At 39.8% G+C, this 25,142-nt stretch overlaps 1 protein-coding gene across 2 annotated transcripts in view; it reads right to left on the bottom strand.

Annotated features, from left to right (window-relative positions):
- The window catches only part of Psd3 (pleckstrin and Sec7 domain containing 3), a 320,435-nt gene that overhangs the window by 190,595 nt on the left and 104,698 nt on the right, over positions 1 to 25,142 (bottom strand). For both annotated transcript variants that reach the window (XM_048330837.1, XM_048330838.1), the window contains 2 exons: positions 5,609 to 6,707; positions 2,577 to 2,972 (listed from right to left, as the gene is read on the bottom strand). In XM_048330837.1, coding sequence (XP_048186794.1) covers positions 2,577 to 2,972; positions 5,609 to 6,707 — 1,495 coding nt within the window. The remainder of the gene's footprint in view (positions 1 to 2,576; positions 2,973 to 5,608; positions 6,708 to 25,142) is intronic.

Raw genomic sequence — 25,142 nt, 5'->3', positions numbered from 1 at the left:
ATTTACTTTCTTAAAAACAATCTCAGACTTCTGACTCTGGACATATGGCATGAAAGAAAACAGAGCCAAAGATGGAATAATAATATAAATGACCCAGCAGCCTAGAACAGTGAAATGACCTCATCTGGGAGGAGTCAGGCAACCTGAATTCAGGAACAGGACATTTATTTCACTAGAAAGTCATGTGGCTTTGGATAATTCTCCACATCAAACTGGGACACAGATTCCTTATTATAAAATAAGGTTATCTAAGGTCCCCTTTGAACTGTAAGCTGTAATATGTCTTCATTCCACAGTACGTAGACAATTTCTCTAGGGTTGCATCTTCTCCAAAGAAGGCTAAAGGAGAAGATTTTTTAAGAGAATTTTCCAGTTTCTATGCAACTTCCTAGGATATGTGTGCCTGTCCCCTATACACTTTTTGTAATCCCAAACAGAAATATATATGATAAAACTCCATCTATCTATAGCCACTCACTCACTAAAGGTTGCAAAATGAGATGTCCTGTTGAGCTGTCCCTGTCACTGGCAGTGTAATCCTCCTGAAAGAGAAGAATGGCTCCTTTAGGACCGGGGCCAAGGTGAGTGAGAAGCTTGGCTGGCTCATCTCTAAGACAATTCTCCTTTAGAACTACAATTTGTTCTTTCACCTATAGGCAAGGTCTCTACCTAGATGGCACAGTTGAAACTATCTTGAAATAGCGGAAAGGATCCCAGTGTCTGAATTTGAGGTGCAAAACCACAAGGGCCTACTCTACTGTTGTCTCTTACCACTGAAAGTTGTCCATACCGATGACACATCCATGCTGACTAAATGACAACTGCACCCATTCTGAGTGCACAAGCCATACAGCTAATGAACCTCCATTCCGTCCTGCACCGACTCACTGACACCCTCCTTGTGGCTTCTGTGGGAAATTCTTGTGTCCCAAACCACCTCAGAAAGTGATCTATATCTCAACCCAAATCACTGCAGCTACTAACGTGATAACTTCTACTTCACCAAAAAGTTGGGTGGGAGCTGCAAGGACAAGAGCTGCACATCCATCCTGTGGCTTTTTATCACAATCTATAGTCATTGGGGATGATGGCAGAGCCAAAAAACTAAAATGGCTTCTTCCACTGAGGTGCAATACCTCCCAGAGACACCTATTTGTCCCTCAGGGGACCCCCAATAAAGAATACCTCCCGCTGCTCAATGATATTCAGCTCTCAGATACTCATTAGAAACATCCTTTTCATGAAGGCCCTTCCCCCAGGAGCATCCTCTTCTGAAGGACAAACCCTGAGCACCACCCACTCCATATAGGGAGTCACCAATCACAGTTCAAACTTTTACTCAAGCTCCTACTTGATGCCAAACGCTAAGAACTTCGTACTTTATTTACTCCTTTTGTCTCCCCACCACACAGCATACAGGATACCATTTCACCATTTTACAAAAAGAGTTTAGGACAGAATGATTTCCCCAAGTTAACTCAGACCCAAATCCTGTACTTTTAAGGCTTTGGATTCTGCTCATTATCTCACTGTAACCCAACACAGCAACATCCATCTACAACCCTTCTCACAGGGAAAACACATAGCTACAGTGTTACACAGTATTCTCCTGAATTCTCTCATCCAATGAACCATAAACCTATAAACTGGCTACAGAAAATGCCAACGTTGGGTGACCTATTCCAAAAGGGAAGTTCATTGAAAACCTGTATTATGAATACTGACTTTTAAAAAGAAGCACTGGCATTTCATAGATAACTTTAAAATCATTTATCCCCATTTAACCTTTTCTCCAATATCACCTACACACACCTAGGAAAAATATGTCAAAACTAAACTGATAGAACTTACAATGTTTAGCAATTTTTTAGCCACTGACAGAGATGCTAAGTGACAGATGACCTGAAGATCACAAGCAAGAAGAAATTAAAAAGTAGATAGACAAGTGTGTGTAACCTATATAATTCATTATTTTGTTTCCCAGAAAGACTTAAATATACTAGAAATCGTATCTCTTAATATAAATATTGTAAGTGCTAATATTTATAGCCTTACCAAGATATCAACTCTATCAACTATCTGTATTAGATCTCCCTCCAATGTCCAAAGGAAGAAGACAGCTAGACAGAGCAGCACCTAAACTAAAAAAAGAGCTAAAGATCTTGTATTTGATGACTATCTAACCCAACACCCTTGATTGACAACTACAGAATCTCTGGAACTATCAAACAACTTTTTCCATGTCAGTCACTGGTGTTAGTATCATGCTCAAGTTCTTTCACAGCTCTAAAGCACTGCTACAAGCAGAGCTACATCATCAGAGGCAGAACCTATTCATCACCACAAAGATTTATTCACTATCCATTCCCATATAGTAATCAAAGAAATAACAGCATGTAAAATTCCAGTTTGGCAAATCGCTAAGATACATTCTTGCCTGCCCTTACAAAACAAATTACTTCTTACGTCATTTGCTTGTATCCATAAAAACTGTCCAGATGCTTTTAAACTATACTCCACAGTGAGATTTCCCAAAGAAAGCACCACCACGAAATTAAAAAAATCAGGACTAGTACCTTCCCCAGACCACAATTTCCGGGGTTCCTTTGGTGTAGACAGAATCGCTGGCATCATTCAGCCCATTGGTGAGCCCAGTGGAATAGCCCATCACTATCCCACCATCCACTGAGACGCTTAAAACATCCTGGTGTCCTCCCATTGAGGTCCTGTCCAAGAACTGACCACCTTCTTTAATACGCTGCTGTATCATCGGGGTAAGGGGCATCTCAAAGCTAAAATAGCTGTCAGGCTCTGAGTACAATGTCTCCAATGACTCTGCACTGTAATATAAAGAAGTGTTGTCCAAAATGGTCTCAAACTGGGAGCTGTAGACATCAGTGGAGTCTTCTGTATATCCAGGCCCAAGGATATCATCGTCTCCTCCCTGAAGATGCTGCTCCTGGTCAAGAAGCCTGAAAGTAAATTAACAGGGAAATTTTAAAGATCACGCTCATTTTTTTCCTCTAAAAGCATGGTTTTAAAGAGTGTTCTACAGATGTAACTTTTAGTCACTGAGTTTATATCTATAATATATTTGAGAAGGACCATATGAAGCATACTTTGAGCTAAAAAAATTCTCAGCATACATGTGTTACTGTCCTGTAAATAATGAAGTTTCAAATTAGGTTCTTAGTATGTGAAGACATCTAGTCCAGTGGTGAATATTAGAATAAAACATCAAATTCTCATCTCAACTCTTCTCCACATTTTCAGATTACATAGAACTACTATCATACTCTTACTAATAAGAGGCAGAGAGACATATCATGTAAGCTTGATGCAGTGAACATGCCAATAGAATACACTGAACTTCCATCAGCTATTAATACCTTGATTTAAGTAAGACCAAATGCACTAGAGAGGATTATATCAGAATCCAAGGGCTGCCCTCTGCTGACACGAAGTGGTAATGCTTAGCATTCAGGTCTGGGAGAAAGAGCGAGAGCAAAGGAGGGCAACAGACATTCCTACTGCAAAGCTAGCCAAAGAAGAAGGTAGATATGACTTACAGATTAATCTGCAAGAATGAGTCCTAAATTTTATTATAAAATGTAGATGTGACATGTTCACCAAATATTAAAAATGAGCATCAAGATGACAAAGTAAAGTTGAAAACATAGGAGATAAGTGATATGAGTATTAAGAGCAGAAGGTCAACAGAGAAAAACCTGGAGCTGAATTTTGGCTGTAACCATTGTGGCTTTAAGAAACGTTACTTAACTTCTAAGCCTCCAATTCCTATAATCAAGAATCAAAATAGGATTTGTCTACCAGGCATTTCATAAATAAATTTCATTCCTAGATTCTACCAGAACTCACATTAACAGTACAGTGGTTTTGGCTGGTTTCAAGTCACTAAAAGCCCACCATGTATCAATCATAGTATCCTGGGCTTACATATCTTAAAGGCTTCCCAGTGCCCTTGGAATCAAAGTGCCTCCTCTACCTGGTACACGCATCCTATATATTTCAACTTAATTACAGTGCCCACAGAGAGGCCTTACAACCCAAGCCAACAACTAAATTAGCCCCGGCCATTCCATTCAAGTCATTCTTTTTAATTCTGTTCTTTTCCAATAGTCATTATTCTTGAGCAGTTAATTCCAACAGGCTAGTAACCAGCAGCCTATCTATACTTTCAGCATTCCTTTATGAATAGAATTGAGTAGGATCAACACAATAAACAGCCAAAAATATGAAAAAAGGAAACAGAAAAGGAAGAGGACAAGTGAAATGAATTAAGAATCTGAGCAACAGAAGCAATGTGTGCTCTATTAGGAATATAAATACTGCCCCAGCCCGTGCATCAAGGTTGCTTTTGAAGGAGTCTGGAGACTTTACATGCTGGGCAAGGAAGGAAGAGAGTCCTGATAATCCCCCTAAAGGAGCCTTACTCTCGGTGGATTTGTTAACTGTAGAGGAAAAGTTATCTCCTTATATCCAACCAAAAGACAAAACCCAAAAAATCCTTCAGCCTTGCCCCGGATATTCTCCCAGAGAAACTACAACATGTCACAAAGAATAACAGAAGAAGCTACATGTGCAAATTGTAATACACCAGAAATGACTTTGCCAAAAGGAGCATTGAGTAGTCAGACTACTATCGAGAAAGGCAAGAAGGTGTCTGTGTTTATCCAGGCTCTAAGCTGGAATGAAGGCCTAGAAATACCATATGGCACCAAGTTCATCTCTCCAGGCCATAAATCTAAACCCATACTAATTGAGAGATGAATGGATTCCAATGTGAATACCGTGGAATAAGAGCTAGAAATCTTGTCTGAGATCATCTTCTAGATGCCCCTTCTAAACACAGAAAATAGAATGGGCCCAAACCTAGAGTCACTAGGTCCACCCCATGACAAGGCTGCACTGTAGACATGCTACACCAGAGCCAGTGGCTTTGCCTCCAGAACAAAGGCCTCCGTTAAGATGCAAAAACTATATAGAAGTCCAAATCTTTTCATGTTATTAAAAATAATGAGCTTAGAAAGAAAAACCACCTGAAACCTGTCAAACATAACAAAGATCACAATGGGGTTTACAATGTTAGGGCTCCTAGTCTCTTCAAAGCTTGTTCACCTGGTCGATGTTGGATGGACAACTTCATTACAAATCACTTTCATGTCGAAGAGGCTTAGAACGTGAGAAGAACCTAGCTTATGATAGCTTCTCTTCCATTCTATGATAACAAGGAACCCATATATTGGCAACCTTTCTCCCATCCACGAGATGTATTCCAATACCCTGAGTGGATCCCTGAGACAGAATACAGAACTCCAAACACAGAATGCTTCACCTTTATGTACACCTTTAAAATATAAATTAAGCACTTTCGAGCAATTCTATAACGGAAGTTGCTTAAAACTATGAATTGTTTACTTCTGAAATTCTCCATTGGATGTTTTTTGAACCACAGTTGATCAAAGGTAACTGGAACTGCTGACATACTGTGGGCAAGGCAGAACTGCACATTAATCACAGGACAGGGGTTTTATTTTATATGCATGTTCCAGGCATGACAAACAGCAGAGCCACTCTGGGTACTCACCTTTCTTTCTCTTGCTCTAGGTCAGGGTTCTCAAGATGTTCTTTGTTTTCTTTTAAGAAGACCTCATCTTCTCCACTTTCAACAAGAGGCATGGGGGACAATGTCCCTGAGCTGGTCCCAGGCCTCTCTGAAGGAGCTTTCCAGCTTTCATTCCCAGCATTCCCAGTTAAACCAATGGAATTACGTACGCCAGCAGCTGAGATGTGAGGGCTTGGGGCTTTGGGAAAGTCTTTGTTCACAGGAGGGGCTGTCCTTTCCACTGACGTCACAAAATCTCCAGGATGCTGGGTCTCTCTCTTCCCTCCTGTCCACAGTATCTCTACTCCTTGAAATTCCACATGTTTGATCCGGCCTGAGCGTACCAGGGGCCCTCCTCGATCACATCCTCCAGGATGCTCTCTCCCAAGGTCAGACCTCTGCTCTTGCAAAACTCTACTGCTGTCTGCCAAGTTACAGGTTACAGCTGAGCTCTGTAAGGAGGACACAGGACACGGTGGCTCCTGCACACAGACAGACCGTTGTCTCTCATCATGAGTTACCTGGGAAAGCTCTGCCTGAGCGTCTCCAGTTAACAGTGCAGTCAGATCCTCCTCGATGCTCAAATAAACATCTTCCTCAGTCGTGACTTCTGCTGAAAGAGGTATATCTGGTGACTGTTCCTGGCCAGCAGGGACTAATTTGTTGGTTCTCTGTGTTTTATGACTGCCAATGTCCAGCTCTTTTTCTACCTGCTGAACTGAAATACTAGAAACATCTTTGTCCAGTACCTTTGTAGCCTGTAATGTCTCTGAAGCTATTCTGGCTTCTGTGGCTTTCAGAGCAGAAATCAAAGAGTCAATATGTTGTAAACTTTGTTCCTTGAGGTGACTTTGGGAGGGAGCCTCTCGGAAATCTTTTGGTCCTTCGGTAACACTGTTGAGCCCAGAGTCTTGGCCAGCAAGAAGATGGACTCCCTGCTGCCTTGGTGGGCGGCATGGCAGAGACTCTGCATCAAACTCCAGAGACGCTCTCAGGCCTTCTCCTCCTTCCTCCATGGTCCCATATTCTGGGAATTCATTAGTGACATTTGGTGGGAGTAAAGTGCTTCCTCCATGATCACCTATAAACAGAACACAATGGAAACATGATTGGTTTTAGTACCTCAGAGTGCTGATTATGTTAATAAACATCTACACTTACCAGGCATGCAATAGGGTGATTTGTTTGCCATGTTCTTCCCTCTAATACCCTGTAATACAGACTTCTCATAGCCTTCCAGAGTCCCTACTACTTAGTCTGAATTCATGTCATCATAGAAATTTCTACACAGGAGGAGACAATCTAATGGCACGTGCCATTTTTAACCTTGCTTCTCATGAAGTCTCACAAGGATACAGTGATTCAGTTGCTTCATTTGCAAAAGAAGATTAAAATATGGATTCAATATCACCATCCAAATACCTCTAGTGAATTAGTCCTTATGAATGTGCAGCATAATATCTGAAACAGCTATGGAGGGGAAAAGATACTATTTAAAATCAATCAATATTTTTCCCACAAGAAGTTTCACTTTCTCTGTCAGATCTGGGGTGAGAGGGGCAAGGGAGAGGGTATGCTTTCAGAATGAGAATAAAGTCAAAATTGAATAAGAAATTTTCAAGCATTCAGAGAGATTTCCAGTATACTACCTGCCAAAATAATGATCATTTTATTTATTTTCAATTGACTTTTTTATTTATTCACAGAATACAGCATGTGTTGATATCTACAGATACTGTTAAATGACCAATACAAGCTAATAAATACATTCATTATTTCACAAAATGTGGAAGGGAGGTGAAAAAAATGAAAATCTTCCTGTTATTAATCTCAAGTACACAATACATTGGTAATAACTGTAGTCTCCAAACAGTGCAATGGATCTCCTGAATGTGTTGGCCCTAAATGAAATTGCGCATCCTTTGTCTGATATCTTCCCACCCTCTGCATTCCTACCACTGTTCTCTAGTCACTGTTTTTACATGTTTGACATTTTAAAATTTCACATATGAGATCATCAACTGCAAAAATTGGTTTCATATGCGTAACTCCAAGCAGCGGAAACAATATTTAATTAGTATATCCTTACTGTCATGGATCAAACTCACAAAATCCTACTCAAATTACAGTGAAGACTGAAAATGGGAAATTCTGATGAGTAAAAACACTAAACTACAAGTTTACGGATACAGTTATAATATCCAATCACTCTGTGAATTTGGGGGTTTTTTTGTTTTGTTTTTTGCTGGTCCTAAGGTTTGAACTCGGGGCCTGGTTGCTGTTCATGAGCCTCTTTGTGTTAAAGGCTAGTGCACTACCACTTGAGCCACAAAGCCACTTTCAGCTTTTTCTGAGTAGTTTATTGGAGATAAGCCTCATGGACTTTCCTGCCTGGCTTTGAACCATTATCCTCAGATCTCAGTAACTACTCAGATCCTGAGTAGCTAGGATTACAGGCATGAGCCACCAGCACCCAGCAGTCTCTGTTTTTTATATCAAGCAAATCTTTAACTACATGAGAAATACAGACTCCTTGCTTTGCAAAAGAACATAAGTTGCTTTTATGCCACTGCAGAGCTATGGCTTTCTTCTTTAACAAAACATGAGTGTCCAGGCATATACTCCAAAGGACATGAAAGGTAAGATTCAGGGCATCACAAAATGTAGTAACTTGGACCCCATGTGCTGAAATCTGATCAAGAGTAAGTTGTCCATGTCAGCATGTAAGTTGTTTCCTTCCTATTCCATTACTTTACATGATCTGGAATACATTTTCAAAATTGAATTTGAACCTAGTACTGATGGAATAGGATAAACACTTGTCTGCTGTGGTAGCACTTGCCATACCTTCTCGAGACAGAACCAGCAAAATACAGCTTGCTGAATCCAAAAAGGAAGCAATGTCTTAAAGCCAAAGTTTGAGAAGAAAGACAGCTAAAAGCAACAGGAATCCTTCCTCAGGTGGCAGCTGATGATATTTTTACATTTTGGGGGTAAAGAATGCAGGAAGACTTCTGATTTCCCTCTTTTAAGATTGGGTATAGCTACCACTACTTGTCATATCTTAATTGATCATCTGTATACCTTTCTTAGAGACAGGTCTATTCAGATTTTGCCCATTTTAATACAGATAGCATAACTATCACTACTTTCTAATTCTAGGACCTTCTCGTTACTCCCTCAAAAGAAAGCTCATATCTATTAACAGTCACTCACCACTGCTCCTTTCCTCAGTCTCTAGTAAGTTCTAAGCCACTTTTCGTTTCTTTGGAATTGGGCTATGGGCATTCCATATAAGTATAGCCATACAATATGTGGCATCTTGTGTCTGATTGCTTAACACATTATTTTCAAGATGTATTCATGTTGTAGTATGTAACAAAACTTCATTCAATTACACGACCAAATAATATCTCATGATACAGAAAAGGCACATTTTCTTTACTCATTTGGTTTTCTTTACCTATTTGAGTTGTTTCCATTTTCCCTGTTACTATGAATAATGAATATGTATACAAATGTCTGTGTCTAAATATACTTTCAGTTCTCTTGGCTAGAAGTAGAATTTCTAGGTCATATGGTAAATTATGTTTAATGTTAGTTAAAGAGCTACCAAATAGTTTCCAAAGCAACTATTTTACATTTACACCAATATTCATGAGTGTTCCATTACCTTTCATGTTTTCTGCTAGAGACTTCCTAGATGATATGAAGTGCTATCTCACTATGGTTTGGATTTCCCTAATGATTCATGATATTGAGCATCTTGTCATATCATTATTGATCATTTGTAAATCTGTTTGAGAGACAGGGCTGTACAGATTTTTCCCATTTTTTTATATTTTCTTTACAATTTTATCCATTTTAATACAGAATTATTTGTCGTTTGTTATTTAGTTGTAAAACATCTTTTAAAAATACCTTCTCATTCTACAAGTTGTCTTTTTATGTCTTGATGGCATCTATATAAGCATAACACTATTTTTATTAAAATTCCATCTCAGCTATTTTTCTGCCACTGCTTATGCTTTTGCCAAATATAACAAATCATCACCTAATCCAAAAGCACAAATATTTATTTCTGTGTTAGTAGTTACAGTGTTAAGCTATTACATTTAGATCTGTGATCAACTTTGAGTTCATTTTTGCATATGGCATGAATAAAAATTTGAGTCACTCTATTGCATGTGCCCAGCCAATTGTCCAGCACTACCTGCTAAAAAGACTGTTTATTCTCTTTGCCCACTCAACCGCCTTGATTTCCTTGCAGAGAATCTACCACAAGTAAATGTAATAGTTACTGAAGTTAGGCACATGCCTATCTTCCTGCCTGTATAGCACTGTCTGAATTATGGTAGCCCTACAGTAACTACAATCTGGGAGTAAGAGTCCTTCAACTTTGTTCTATTTTGGCCACTCTAAGCCTCTTCATTTCTCATATAAATTTTAGGTTCAATTTGTCAGTGCAATTAATTTGTTAATAATGAATTCTTACACCTATAGCTATTACATCGCCGTCCACGATCATGGCTGCTGTGTCATTGATTTCACTATCTGTCCTTTCTTTTAACAAATGTTTGATTGGGTTTTTTGTTGTTGTTGTTTTGTACTTATTTTATTGTTTTTGTGTTTTGCTAGTCCTGGGACTTGAACTCAGGGCCTGAGGACTGTCCCTGAGCTTTTTTTGCTCAAGACTTGTGCTCTATCTACTACTTAAGCCACAGCACCACTTCCAGGTTTTTCTGAGTAATTAATTGGAGATAAGAGTTTCAAGGACTTTCCTGCCCAGGATGGCTTTGAACCACAATCCTCAGATATCAGGCTCCTGAGTTGCTAGGATTATAGGTGTGAGCCACTGGTGCCTGGCTTGTTTGGTAATTTTAAATGTACAAGCGTTTAGGCTATTTTTGTTAAATTTATTCCCTCTAAGTATTGTAATTTTTTTAATACTATTATCAATGGAGTGTTTTATTTCATTTGTAGATTCTTAGCACACAGAAATGTTATTAGTTGCTATGTATGCCTCTTATACCGTGCTGCCTCGTGGAACTGTATTTTAGTTCTAGCAGCATTTTTATGCTTTCCTCAGGAGTTTCTACATACAACATTATGGCATCTCTTAATAGAGATAGCTTTGGGTATTTTTTTTTCCTTTCCAGTCCCAAGCTCTCTTTCCCATACAGTCTCTCACAACTCCCTTTTCAAATATATTATACCATTGCTTCTAAACTGAAAGTGGGTGCCCCACTCATGTACTTTGAAAAGCTTCTCTCAAATGCTAATATTACATCATAAAAGTAAAGTGAACTATATGGAAATTCTGAACATAATATTCCTTTTGCCTTTGTTCTACCTTTTTCCTATATGATATACTTGTTCCCATCTCAAATGATCATGCTCTTCCTACCAGCACCACCCAAAATGATCACATTATGTCTACCTACTGACACCTAACTGCAATTCCTTCCTCTTTATTAGGCCTTTCTTTCACTGCCACGCCTTGAAAGAAATCGCATCTCCCTATTACTAATGTCAAAACAACTTTAGCCATATGTTACATACAATGAAAGTACATGTGTCAATAAGAATGGCATACGTTTGTGGCTTAGTGGTAGAGCACTTGCCTAGCATGCATGAAACCCTAGGTTCGATTCCTCAGTACCATGTAAAAAGAATAAGTAAGTTTACATTTTAAAACTTGAAAAAACTATATATTTTAACTCATGATAGAGTGTTTTTAAAAAAAAACAAACAGTGCCCATTAAAGCTATATGTTTACATATAACACCAGAAAAGACTACAGTGAAATACATTCAACAGGGAAGAAAAGTTAAATTTTATCATCTGGGAACCCATTCTCTCCCAACAGTTTAAACTCTCATCTATGAAATAACTGTGAAAATAAACAAAGCCCTAAACGAATAATTTTTTTTAATCAAGAAAAAGGGGCCTTAAGGAAGCCTATTAATGCCTTCATCTCATTTTCAATTTTTTCAGTAAACTGTTCCTCTGAAAAAAGTAGCAAATATATTATTGTGGGCAAATGTGTATAATGTTTTATGTAATCACTTGGCAGCTGATCCAAGCAAAAGATATCAGATAAAAGGGAGAAAGGAAAAATCAAAGCCCTGGCCCATAGCTGGCTTTACTCTTCAACCAGCTTTGCTAGTCGATCTAAGAAGTATGTTTCTAATAAGTTTCTAAAAAGTAAACTTTCTTTGTGCCAGTCCTTGGACTTGGGCCTGGGCACTGTCCCCAAGCTGTGCTCAATGTTAGGACTCTACTTGAGTTTTTTTGGTAGTTCATTGGAAATAAGAGTTTCATGGACTTTCCTGCACAAGCTGGCTTCGAACCACAATCCTCAGATCTCAGCTAGGATTTATAAGCAAAAACCCCCAGTATCTGGGTAAAAGTAAACGTTTAAACAGAGGACTGACTGGCCTGAATAGACAAGGAGAAATAAGATTAGTTAAGCAGAGTTTAAAAGACTAGATTCCTGGTCTCTTGTCTCTCTGAAATACATTTTAAGAAAAAAAAATTAAGTGGCACTAAGTTGTAAGACTTTCCCCTAAAGGAAGATTCTGGGAATTAAATCCAGAGCCTGGAGTTTCCTAAGCAAGGATTTTTCCACTTGCGAACAATTCTCCCAAGCTCCCCAACCTTTTAGAGACAGGGTCTCCATTGACCTTTCCAGCTGGCCTGAAACTCAAGCATCAAACCTCCCACCTCTACCTCCTGAGTAGCTGAGATTGCAGATGTATACCACCACAGCAGACTGAGACCATGCTTTCGAACAGCAGCGAAATTAAGAAACACGTGCAGCTTTTGAGCAGCTTTTGCACAAAGACAGCTTCAATCATCACATCTGCCTTGTTATAAGGACATGTCACAGAATTCAGTCTGCTAGCAAACCTTTCTTTTCAAATAAACCATCCCTTTTTTATGCTATGAGAGCAGTTTACTTTTCCTGTTTGCATTTATTACCTTTTGAACTATCATTAACAACCAACAAAACCTTTCAAAATATGAATTTTGGATTGATTCTATCAAAGTGTGTCTTTTAGAAATCCCTTCTGCTGAATGAAGGAAGGGAGAGAGGGAAGAGGGAAGGGAAGAAAAAGATTTTTCCCCCACTGCTTCTTTGTAAAAACCTTTAGATACTATCCACTTTTATTTACCCACTAGTTCCCAAGTTCATTCATGCATTCAGCAAGCACTTACTGATTACAGCTATGTGCTGAAATGGGAGATTCAAAACACTACTACCCATGCATGGCAGGCAAGTCTGTTCAGCATGTTCGAAAGGCCACTTTGGCAGCAAGTAAACTATGGTATTAAGGAGGCAGATATGCGCATAAACAGACAGGACTATCACAGACACTTCTGGAAACAGCAGAAGTAGAGACTGAGTGCTGGAAAAGAACAAAGGCAGAATGGACTAGACTAGAACCAAGATGCAAGTGTTGCTGCACTCTCAGGACTGTCTACTGCATTCAGTATCCACACTCATGATCACCACACCCGCTTGCTAGCCTCCTCCAATTCCAACATTTCTCCACCAAAGCCAGTGCTTGGCCTTATCCAGCTGCTTTGAACCCTTCTTCCTAACATGTCCCCTGTGCCTATCTGTCAGTCTATAGCTATTACTAGTGTAAGAATCTTCCAGAAGGCCTTTCCAAATTAATCCTGCCCAAATGTGGTCTCGTATTTGTGACAAAGAGATCTGCTAAGTATATAAAAAGAACTGCAGCACTTACCTAAATATAAACCAAACACTAGTTGAATGTGAATTAATAAAGAGTTTATAGCTTAACAGTAATTCTTTCTCTTCTTAAGAGAATGCAACTGTAAAGTGTGTAGGATGGAAGAGAAAGGAGTTTTCCCACATGTGAAAAACATGAATTTGAGAGGTAGCTATTTATAGTCCATTAGAAATTGTTCTTTTCCATCAGGAATCTTATCTGCCACGTTGTGTACTGGGTCCTATTTCTGATGAATTATTCCCTGTTGTTTGGTAAAGGTGCTTTTGCTGCGAACGAGACACTGACTGGTTATATTTAAGTATTTTTTGTTGGTTTAATATACTGAGAAAGAAATGTGATACTTTGAATGTCAAGAAAATTGGTTTTAGGATTTCTTGGGGTTGTGTATTGAACAGCCATCTGTTTCTGCAACATGGGACAGGACTGTAATAAAATAGAATAAAAAATAGTTTCCTCCAATCATGAAGAAAGGAGCATGCTGCCCAAACTGAATGCAGAAAACTGGCTGCAGAAAACTGGCATTTCTGAGACGCATCTTGTTTGCGAGCTAGAACATGAAACCCATTTTCTTATACTTTGGTTAGAAAATTACATTTGAAAAAATTGTTGAAGAATATCAACATACCAAGAGCTATTTGGCACATACACTACAGGCTTGGTTACTAGAAGCTGAAATGTGACTAGAATAAAATAAAATAGCTTATCGTGAGCAATTCTGAATAAAAGGTCACACGTTTCACCTGACAACATAAGTGTTCCTTCTATGCCAAAGGCCTTCAGGTGAATCACAGATAAGTACTCAACATACATACCTGTCCTGAAATCCAGGCTTAGTTGTTTTCAGAAATAGGTTTTTATTTTGTTTTGTTGCCAGTACAAGAAAAAGTCCAAAAGGCAATAACTCTGCTTTCTCATCACTATTTCCCAGAGCCTACACCACTAGTACCTAGTAAAATGGATGTTTTTTGTTGAAATCAATGAAATACAGAGTGTACCATATCCAACAGGATGTCAACTAAAAGAACTTCAGGACAGAAACAAAAAGAAGGAGTCTCTTTAAAGACAAGCAAAATATTGCATGCATGTAAGAGTCAGCCAAGTTCTAGCCCTCCTCCCAGGCAGAGACGTGAACAGAATCTGAAACATAAAGGGCTATCCCAATTGTATTTTAATTTTCTTTTCTCTTCTCCTCTTCCTCCCTGTCTCCCTTCCCCTCCCCTTTCTCTCTTCGTTCTTTTTTGGCGCCAGTACTGAAGCTTGTACTCAAGTACTTGCTCATACTTGGCTTTTTTTCACACGGCAGATGCTCTACTAACTACTCCTTTGGCCTTTTGCCAGAGATAAGAGTCTCTCAGATTTGCCCACCAGGGCTAACCTTGAACCACAACCATCAGATCTTAGTCTCCTGAGTAGCTAAGATTACAGGCCTGAGCCACCAATACCTGCTCATTCTTTTATTTTCTTAGCCAGAGTATAATGTGTGCCATGTGCAGCAAGCGCAGAGGAATACCAAAACACGCCATACCAACGAGGCTCTTAACACCAAGGAGCTCACAACCTAGAAACTCTCTCAGTACATACTGTCCAAAAGGTTCAGTAGCAACAACCTTGGTCCTGGTTCCAGAACTCATATTCATCCTAACTCTACCTGAGCTATCTCTAATTAACCATGAAATCCTCAACTGAATACTCTCTAAATCATGAACTGTCATACACACACACACACACACACACACACACACACACACACACACACACACACTGTTTGTTTTTAGTCACGTTTATGTAGAGTTAGTTAAGCTTTTTTTTTTTTTTTCTTGCCTGTCCTGGGGATTGGACTCAGGGCCTGAGCACTGTCCCTGGCTCTTTTTGCTCAAGGCTAGCACTCTACCTCTTGAGCCACAGCGCCACTTCTGGCTTCTGTTTATGTGATGCTGAGGAATCAAACCCAGGACTTCATGCATGCTAGGCAAGCACTCTACTCCTAAGCCACATTCCCACTCGAAGTTATTTAAACTTAAAACAGTAACACTGAAAGTTCAGTTCCTATATACTGTAAACCTTACACTGCTAATGGCAACCACAGTGCACGGTAAAGAGAGAACATTTCCATCATCACCGTAAGTCACATTTGAAAGCACTTCCCTAAAGCCTTGTACTCAAGAGTAGCCTTGAGGCAGCAACAGAGACATCTCACAAAAGGCTTGTAAGTAATGCAGGCACTACTACCCAGACCTTCCTACACAAGGCTGTGTGGGTTTCTATTAAGAACCTCAGATGATTCACACACACAGGGAAAGATAAGACACATTACTCCAGAAAACCATGACAATATCAAGCAGTCATTCTGACAATATTTAAACAGCTGATGAAGACCCTACCTCCTAAGTGAAAGTTCCAAGTATTTGATCAAATAAGCAACAATCCAAAAAATCCAATACATATATTCTCTCATCCTACCAAGATAAAGGCTAGCACACACTGGGCTGGGTTTGCCTTCTAATTAATTACCAGGCATCCTGGGATCCTTTAAGATGTGAAGAGAATCACCTCTGCTATGACATCACCTCTTCCTGAGTTTACAACTTATGCACACACCACATAAATAAACTTGACTTTAGTGAAATTTGGACATTAATGTCTACCTGGTTACCTGGTTTTTAAGAAAGTATACCGGAGCTTTCAAAAATTGGAGGGGGGAGGGGTTGCTGAGGAAAAAAAAAGAATTTTAATTCTCAAAGTTTAAGATTCATGTTTCTAGGCATGACTTTTAAGATTAGAAGAAAAAAAAAACAACTGCTGGCAGGTACAGTCTGATGGAGTGCCACTGTGCATCCATGAATAGACCCCTATTTTCTACAGTTTAGTACAGTCCATCAGACAGGCCTTTGTGATACCATCCACTAAATACCTGTGCCCCTCCTTAACCTTTGGGTTATCCCTGGGGCTCTGTTTTGCAGTGGATATCTGAAGATACCTTCAAACTGATACTACGATTAGTATGAGGGCTAAAAAGTCTTGAATTATTTTGTTACTGAAAGATTTATAGAAACAACTTAATGGCACAACTCCCCTCACTTATCCAGAAGGAACTTATAGTCCCAAAGCCAAGAGGAAAGGGAGACAATTATGACCACTAAGACTAACCAGTAAAAGATCAGAAGAAAAATTGCCACATTACAAAGTAAATAAAAAGGCAAGCTTTGCATAATTAAAATTCCTCAAATGCATTTCACTTGTAAATAACTTAACCACAAAATATAATGATCAATAATCTCTCTATCAATGCATGATGCATGGCTGAAATCCTCAATGCAATAGGAAGACCTGTATTAAAATAAAACAGGAGGATAATCCAATCTATTTTACCCAGCAAGAGAAAATATATTTGGCATGATAAAAATACAGAAAATGAATATGAGTAATGAGAATTGCCAAATGAGTAATCCAAGTGCATTATATTTTGGGAAATACACTTCATCCTAATAAAAGTCACATTTTGAAGGAGGCTAGAGTTTATCATGAAAGATGTTGGCTATTGTCTGGACACTGACAAGTCTCTAAAAGCATGCATATTTAAGGCTTTATGTGCTGCAAAAGCCAGAAAAAGGTCTATCAACCATTACACAAGCTTTTAGCATGTGCACATGAATACAGAATGTTCCATTAATTGGACATTCCTGCCCCAGTGATTAATAGTTTCAGCTGTGCTTACCACAAACTAAATTTCACATACTACTGATTCAGAACCTCATTTTTCTCATTTGGTCTTGATCCCCAGAGAAATGATAGTAGCTTACAACGCCAATCAATTTCAGGGGAAGCTCTGTAAACTACAAAGTGGCACGCACACAGCATTCAGAAGGTCAGATGAGATAGGAAAAGTCCATTAATTTAGAGGAAAGTGTGTGTAACTACAGACCACTTTACCACCGTGAAAAAAAGAAGTACTATGGTGTGGCAGATGAATTTGAGCGTCTTCTTTTCAACCCTTAGGATACCCTGGGATTTATCTCTGTCTCTCATCTATTTTTGCTACTTTTTGCTTTAATGTCCACACTCTGACTTGTCTCTGAGCCTTAACTCTTCTGATCAGCTGCTGCTCTGATACCATCATTCTGTCCGGTCTTTATTTCTTTCTGTTTAGTGACCTACACCTTTCAAAACCCAGTTTTAAATGTTCTCTCTCTCCAATGACTCCTTAAGTTTTCATTATATTTTTAAACATGAAAAACGTTAAAGTGGAACTTTGAAATTACTCTCAATCAGAGCAGGCTTTTTCCTGCTAAAGTTAACACAGATGTGGTAATATTGGTATAAGTTGTTTTTTATACCCAATATTTTATGAAAGTTAAATGTTTAAGAAATGACAATTGATGGTTTAAAATACTATACAGTTCCTTAGAACAAAAATAGGCAAATTGAGAGTGCCAAGCAGCTGGAGTTCACAGCTGCTTGGGACCACTTGGGACCCTAAACATTGCCTCTGAGGACAGACCAGGCTACCCCCGTTTGCACCAAGCCTCAGCTAATCCAGATTCACATTTGGTTCAGACCCAGTGTCAGCCACCATATGGGATCCGATGCAAAGCAAGCAGCATGGACCACGATTCCATTGATATCCACAACTGTGAGTTTTACAGTCAGTTAAAAGTCAGTTTCCCTGGAGAGAGGGGAATACATTTTAAATTTACTATAAAAGTGACATTTCAACAGATAGGGAAGACACACCCTTGCATTTACACTAAGGAATTAAAGTGGAAGTTTCAAACTTTCAGTAGAAGTTCAACCTCAGCCTGAACTCTAGAGTGGTCACAGAATATTGTGGTGTTTTTTCTGTGGCTAACCCACTCCTCCTGGCCACTTAGACCCAAAGCCATGCTTCAGGCATGCAGATGAAAAAGAGCTTGGTTCTTTAAGAGAAACTCCTCCCCTATCTCATCCAGCACCACAATATGATGTCTTTCTAAACTGCAGAGCTAGCCTGTTTTCCCTCTTTCTGCCTATATAATACATCATAAACAGGGAGCAGAACTAGGGTGATAGAATTTTGCATTCCAGGCAAAGCTATTGGGATGGGGGAGAACGGACATAAGATTACAAGGTAAGAAAAGCCTTCTGCTTCCTATTCAGAAATATTTTATTGGAAAATTTAATGTCAGATGCTAAAATAAACATTCCAGGTAAAAGCCAGGTAAGGTTTGGGGCAAAGGCAATGGGAGGGAGCTAGCTGGTTCTGATGACTGAGGAGTTAGGGATGGGTTGGCAGAGGCACCCAAAATTGATGCAGTATGCTCTGCTGTAAGGCAGGATTTAGCAGAACCCAGGATGGCCCCAGGAGTCTCCCTCTGGGACGACCAAAAGACAAGACTAGTAAGCAAAAGCAGTCAGTAATACAGACGGATAATTTCACAGCAGCATCTTACAAGAGAAGGCTATAGAAAAAAATATTATATATATATATTTGCCTGCATAGACCTACAAATAGAGGTTACTCACAGAGATTACTGTAGCTCCAGCAGTTACCCATTGATCATAGAAAATGCCCAGTTCATCAGTTTAATGCTTGAGAAAAGTTAGCTAGAAAAGAAGCAAGCTCATGTAAAATACGCTGTCCTAGTCAACGGGAAGCAAATTAGTTCCCAGTAGTCTGGCGGCCCCTTTTGCCCTGCACTGCACACGTTGATGTAAATGGAAGCACTTTGAGCACTTGGAACCTGAGCCGGGAGGAGCCGGGAGGAGCGGAGCGGGCTGCTGTCTCAGCCCTCACAAAGGCAAAGCAGCCTGTTCTTGGCTTGCTCTCCCTCTCTGCCTCGGTCAGTTGCTGTCTACCTTGGTAGCTTACCGAAAACAGCCACCGTGGGGCTTTTCTCTAAATGTGAGAACTACTTCCAAGGAGATAACTGGGAGTTCGCTTTAATGTAAGCATTTCCCCAGTGCAGCAGCAGGAAGCCCGGCAAGAGCTCGGAGGATTGTACCATCCTTGGTGACATCAGAGGTGGGGCTGTCATCTGAGTATTATGCAGCATTTTCTGTGAGGCAGGAATGACACGCATGAACGGAGATGGCTGGTTCCCCCCTGAAAAGGATTTAATTGTCATGTTGTATAAAGGAAGAGGGCCGGTGCAAAATCACTATTGAAAGGCAAAGTAGGACCACATAAATCCTGCAGAGCGGTCCTCCTCGCTGCTGAGTGCCTTTCCATCTGGAGTCCTTTCACTGATGGCTATGGCACTGCTCCTGTGATACAATTAATACTTAATGGGTAATTGACAACATTTGGAAATGTGACATGAAGAGATTGAAAGACATTAACATCCATTTGTGAAAAGGATGCCAGAAACTTTTATATCACCAACAGGACCTTGGGTATATATATATATATACTTTCAACACAATCTCAGTGAAAAACACTAAATAGAAACACTAACAGTTTTATAAATGAAGGCAATGCAAAATGTACCTCAACATAAGTAGCACATGTCATATTTCTATTTGGCTATGGTGAGAACTCTTGATGCAAATATTAAACATAACTCATCTTGAGTTCAGTGGCATACAGCCTGCCTAACATTTTCAAGGCCCTAAATAAGTTTGGTCCCCAGTCCCACAAAAAGTATATATATAGATATATATAGATATAGATATATAATACTCATCTTCATATTCCAACCAATATTAGAAACATAGGTGAACCATACAAAGCAATCCATGGTGATTTTCATTCACACCATATACATCCTTGAACAGCTAGGTGCCAAAAAATGTGTTAGGTTTCACTTAGAGTGCCTATTTCCTTTATGGCTGTCCTGGAGTTGAACTCAGGGCCTCACACTTGTTCCATTTGCCTGCTCACAGTGGATGTGCTACTGCTTGAGCCATGCCTCCAGCCCATCATTTTGCTAATTCATTAGAAATGAAGACTCATATACTTCACTGCCCAGGCTGGCTTCAAACCTCAGCCCTCCAGATCTCAGGCTCCAGAGTGGCCAGGATTACAGGACGGAAGCACTAGCACCCAGCTGCATGTTCTCTTCTAAGAAGCCGTCTATCCAGTACAGAAAGTGTTTACCCACAGGACAGGTGCTACTCTAAGGCATTTTAATTGCATTAATTCCTCTATTGCTGGAGCAGCCCTTGGGATAGCTGCTAGCGTTAACCTATTTTATGCATGAGACTACTCAATCCTAAGGGAGATATGAGTCTTGCAGAATCACAAGACCAAACCTGGCACTGCCAAGATTCAAACACAGACACTTTGGCTCTGAAGTCCTCTCACTCCACCTCTAATCTAGAAGATCTCCTGAGGGCTTCTTTGCCAAGAAAAGAATTCCAGAGGAAGAATAATATTTCAGGATTTAAAACCAGAGCAAACCAAACATAACCCTCTTTCAAGAAGAAGTCCAAATATAAAAAGACAAAAGTTAGAGAATATACCTAAATACAGCCATTAAAGGCGGGGGGGGGGGGGGGACGACACTCAGATACCCAGATGTCCAAGTTTACTGCTGAGGGCTTATGTGGCCTTAGCCAGTGGCTTAAAATCTTGCAGGTTTAGTTTCTTGTCTCTGAGCTACAAATACTTATAGATGAGTACAGCTATGTGGTCAGAACACAGCGGTATTAACATATGACCTAGACTCTACCACTTTCACTTATGTCACTTTGGGTAAGTTAGTTAACCTCTGCAGTCCTCAATTTCCCCATCCAAAAATAAAAAGAATAATAACTGAGTTATCCCAAAGGATAAAATAAACCTTTTATGCAAATATATAAGGGACTCAGAGCAGCAACCAGTATATAATAAAAGCTCAAGCTTTTACAACTATCATTATCATTAGTATTATGATTATCTTTTTAATTAGTAAGAGGTAAAACTAGTTCTCACTATATAGCTCAAGCGGGCCTTGAACTCATCATACTTCTATGTCAGCCTCCAGAGAGCACAGATTACTAGAGTTCACAAACATACCTGCCTTACTATTAAATTTTAAAACTAAAACTGCCAGCTTCTTCTCTTTTCAAAAGCCTTGCCAAGAAAAGCCATGTTTTCAGAGTTGGCTGGAAGAGCAGAAGGACTTTTATTGACCTCTTGTAAACATTAATTCAATCCATGAACTGCCAATGTCCAGTGAGATGTAAGTTGAAGGAGTTGGGCCCAACTTCTAAGAAAGCTCTTCCAAGGGGAAGTCGGGACTGTGGCCTCTTTCTTCTTTAATCCTAAGTGTGGAAGTGGAGCTAGATGTGAACCGTCCTGAGTGCTAAGTACTTCAACAGCTGGGGAAGCAAAACAGACACTTCCTACCCTGTCTTCTTCTACAATAGAGAGAAAATGAGCCTTTAGGTCACAATTTCTAGTACTTACAACTTACAGGATCTTAACTAACACACAACTGAAGGCACGATATCCTCATAAGAAATTTTCTACGATTCCACCCTCTATACCTGTGTCCTTCCTGATACCAAGTCAAGGTCAGTGGATGAGAGAGGGTGTACTGCGTCTCAGATTACTGTAGTTTTGCTACCAATGAAACAACAGAGGTCAAGTGGTGACACAATGGTCACACTCTCCCTGCACCACTTCCTTCCCATCTCTAGGCAATCATTCCATCCACTCTGCATACTAGCTAACTCATGTTAAAAGAAAAGGGAAAATGAAAATACATGAATGAAGATGCTCTGACAAGTTTCTGCTGCCATTAGGCTATGCAACTAAGATGGTCCATGCAACCACAGGTGGCATGAGGAAATCTTCTCTGCCCTCTGTCAATGTCTCTTTTCCAAATGTTCATTGTTTCCCATTAGACTTTAGTTGATACTTTCTTTCATTGCCCCTAAAACAAATCATAATAAAGCTCAAAAAGAACAGATTCTGTAGTCTTACACAGGTACCATCTCTAAAAAATACATGCACAGAAACAGCATGTGGTCGACAGCACCATGTTGAAGTCTCCAACTGTTTCCTATCGTTTGTACTGACCGTATTCTCTCTTCCTGTTTTCTGTTTCTATTTAGTTTCTTTCAGGAATAGGTTTTTTTTCAAAAACTCAAGTCATCTCAACTCTGTTAAGAGTGAAATACAATGTCCCATCTGTCAACGGGTACCCCAGGATGCTGGGGTCTGCTATTTCCTGGCCTGTGGCTTGTTCTCCTGCCCTGTCAATCTAGCTGTGCCACCAACAATGGTTCTCAGCTCACTTCACATTCTCCATCCAAGCTTAGAAGAAAGAAAGACTTCATCATCCCCATAGACAAGCTGTCATGGTGGCTGACATACTTTTCATACATAAAGTGCTTAAAACAGGACCCAGCACCTAGATACCAACTGGAAGACCTAGAAGAGAGCACCACTCCTTGTAGAGAACTGGCCTTTGCTCTCTATTGCTTATGTGTGACTCGGGCAAGCATACGTCCTTCCTTTTTCAGACATTGGTGTTTCACTAAAACCAAACCACAACTATTTTTTCAGTACAGTTCAGTTTGTAACTATATGCCAGCCAAGCACTTGTCTCACAAGGCTATTTTAAGATTAAAACTGACAGATGAGAAAAATCACAAAATGAGATTCAAATCTTGGGGCTCTATCCCCATGACCTCTGGTGTCCAGACTCGACATCATCCTAAGCTTCAGTCGACAGCTCTCACTGCTGAGTGGGAAGAACCTGTCAGACAGAGACGATTACTTAGAAAACGAAAAGATGTTAATAATATACACTGCAATTCCAAACCAACCATATAAACCATCCAGAGCCGACTGAGAGAAAAGTATGAACTTGGACTATGCTAATGAAAGACGAGAAAGCAAAGTCATCCAGACCGATTATGTTCCACTAATGACAAGAGTAATTAATTCTAGCAAATGAAGCTGAAGTTCTCAAAGCTCCGTCACCATCTGACTTGGGGACATGACCACCTTGTAATACTGACGACAAGAGAAAAGCTATAAAGTCAGCCCCAGCCGGTACAGCTCATGCAGTTAGCTCACCCCACAAGCAGGTCTGAGGAGGCATCTGGGAGAAGTGTGTCTCAGTCTCAGGTTACAAATGAGAAGTAACAGTTTTGAAGAGAGGGTTAGTTTGAGCCTATGCGTGTGTGTGTGTGTGTGTGTGTGTGTATATATATGCATAATATATATACATATATATGCATAATATATATACATATATATGCATAATCTATATATATATATGCATGTGCGTGCACATGCACACTCATGAGAGCTTTGGGGCACACTTCCTGTATTTGCCCCACAGACAATGCTCCCATGGTTTCCAGTATTAAAGGAGGCTGTTACTCACCCAGAGCATCTCCCCAGGCCAATCCACTAGAGTCCCTCTTGGGAAGTACCACCGGATAGGAGGAAACCGGGACTAAGGAGAGATTCGCACCACTTTCCTCAGTCCTGCATGGGGCCTAACTGCGCCCACATCCCAGCCTCTCCTGGAGAGGCGATTCCTGACTGTTTGAAATGTTCCATATCATACATCCAACATGTCAAAACTGGTGACTGCCTCCTCTGAAGAACTGGTAGAGAAATACTGTTTCGGATGCATCATTAACATCTCCTGTCACTTTGCTGCTACCCTTCAGCGCCATCCTATCTCCCTCTCTCTACAGTTAAGAACTATAACATTAGTGCATCCATGTACTTATATTCCCACTATTACTGTTTCTAACCAACACATTCTTCTCCACACTCATTCATGTCCTGTCCACTGGAGGTGACTGTGCTAGGAAAATCTTCCTATAACAGCACTTAGCTAGTTAAGGATTATACCCAGGACCACAGGCTAATAAGCACATATTCTATCTCCAAGTTCCATCTCGGGCCCCTAAATAACACTTCTCTAGCGACACTGTTGTCATCACAGAGCAATTAGGTGCTTCTCTTTCCCCAAAACAAAACTAAATAAAAGTTTTAATTAAACTTCCAATGTTATGATGACAAAGCTGCAATCCTGCAAACTCAGGGATAGTTTGCTAACTTTCCCTATAAAGGATCAAATGAAAAATAGTTCAAGCTTTACCAACCATAAAGTATCTACACAAATACTATTATAGTAAAAATAACACGAGGCTATGTTCCAATGAAGCAATACAATATTGTGCACTAAGATAAAAGAGAAGGACTTGATCCAAGTCCAATAGCTTGCCACACCCTGCTCTTTGCTTCCTTACTACAGTCTTGACAACACTGGAAATTAGGATTCCCCCTTTAAATATAACAAAAACAAATAGTACTTTCATTAAAAATACTTTACAAATCACAGAGTGATTGAGTAGCTTAAAGCCAGGACCAGAGGTGAGGATGGAGAATCCAGAGGCAATTTAAAATTTAGAAACTGTCATATTAACTGAAAGCACACAAAGAAATCCAATAGAACAATATCACAATGATGTTTAATTTTCACACAACAGACTTTTGCAAATCAATGAGAAGGGATAAAAACTGTGGACATGGACAGAGAGACCCTATAGTGAATTGCGCATGGGTAAGTAAGCCAGGAGAAAAGAAGATGGCCAGAATTAAAGATTTTGTTTCCTCCTAGCAACTGGAAGGATATACAACAGCTCTGATGACCCAGAGTAGGTGAAAGGCATAGCCTGGGATTTTTTGTGCAAAATACTCATTCCCTACTGCTAAGGATAACATTGGAAATACTGGGCTATATCCTAAAACAACCTAGACTAAGAATGAGACTGAGCAGCTTATCATAAATTCTGTTTAAAACTCAAAAATCACAGGTATAGAT

The sequence above is a fragment of the Perognathus longimembris genome, chromosome 21, assembly GCF_023159225.1.
Source record: "Perognathus longimembris pacificus isolate PPM17 chromosome 21, ASM2315922v1, whole genome shotgun sequence".
Taxonomy (NCBI): domain Eukaryota; kingdom Metazoa; phylum Chordata; class Mammalia; order Rodentia; family Heteromyidae; genus Perognathus; species Perognathus longimembris.
Note: the sequence above shows the minus strand (reverse complement) of the source record. Positions and strands in the feature narration are given on the sequence as shown.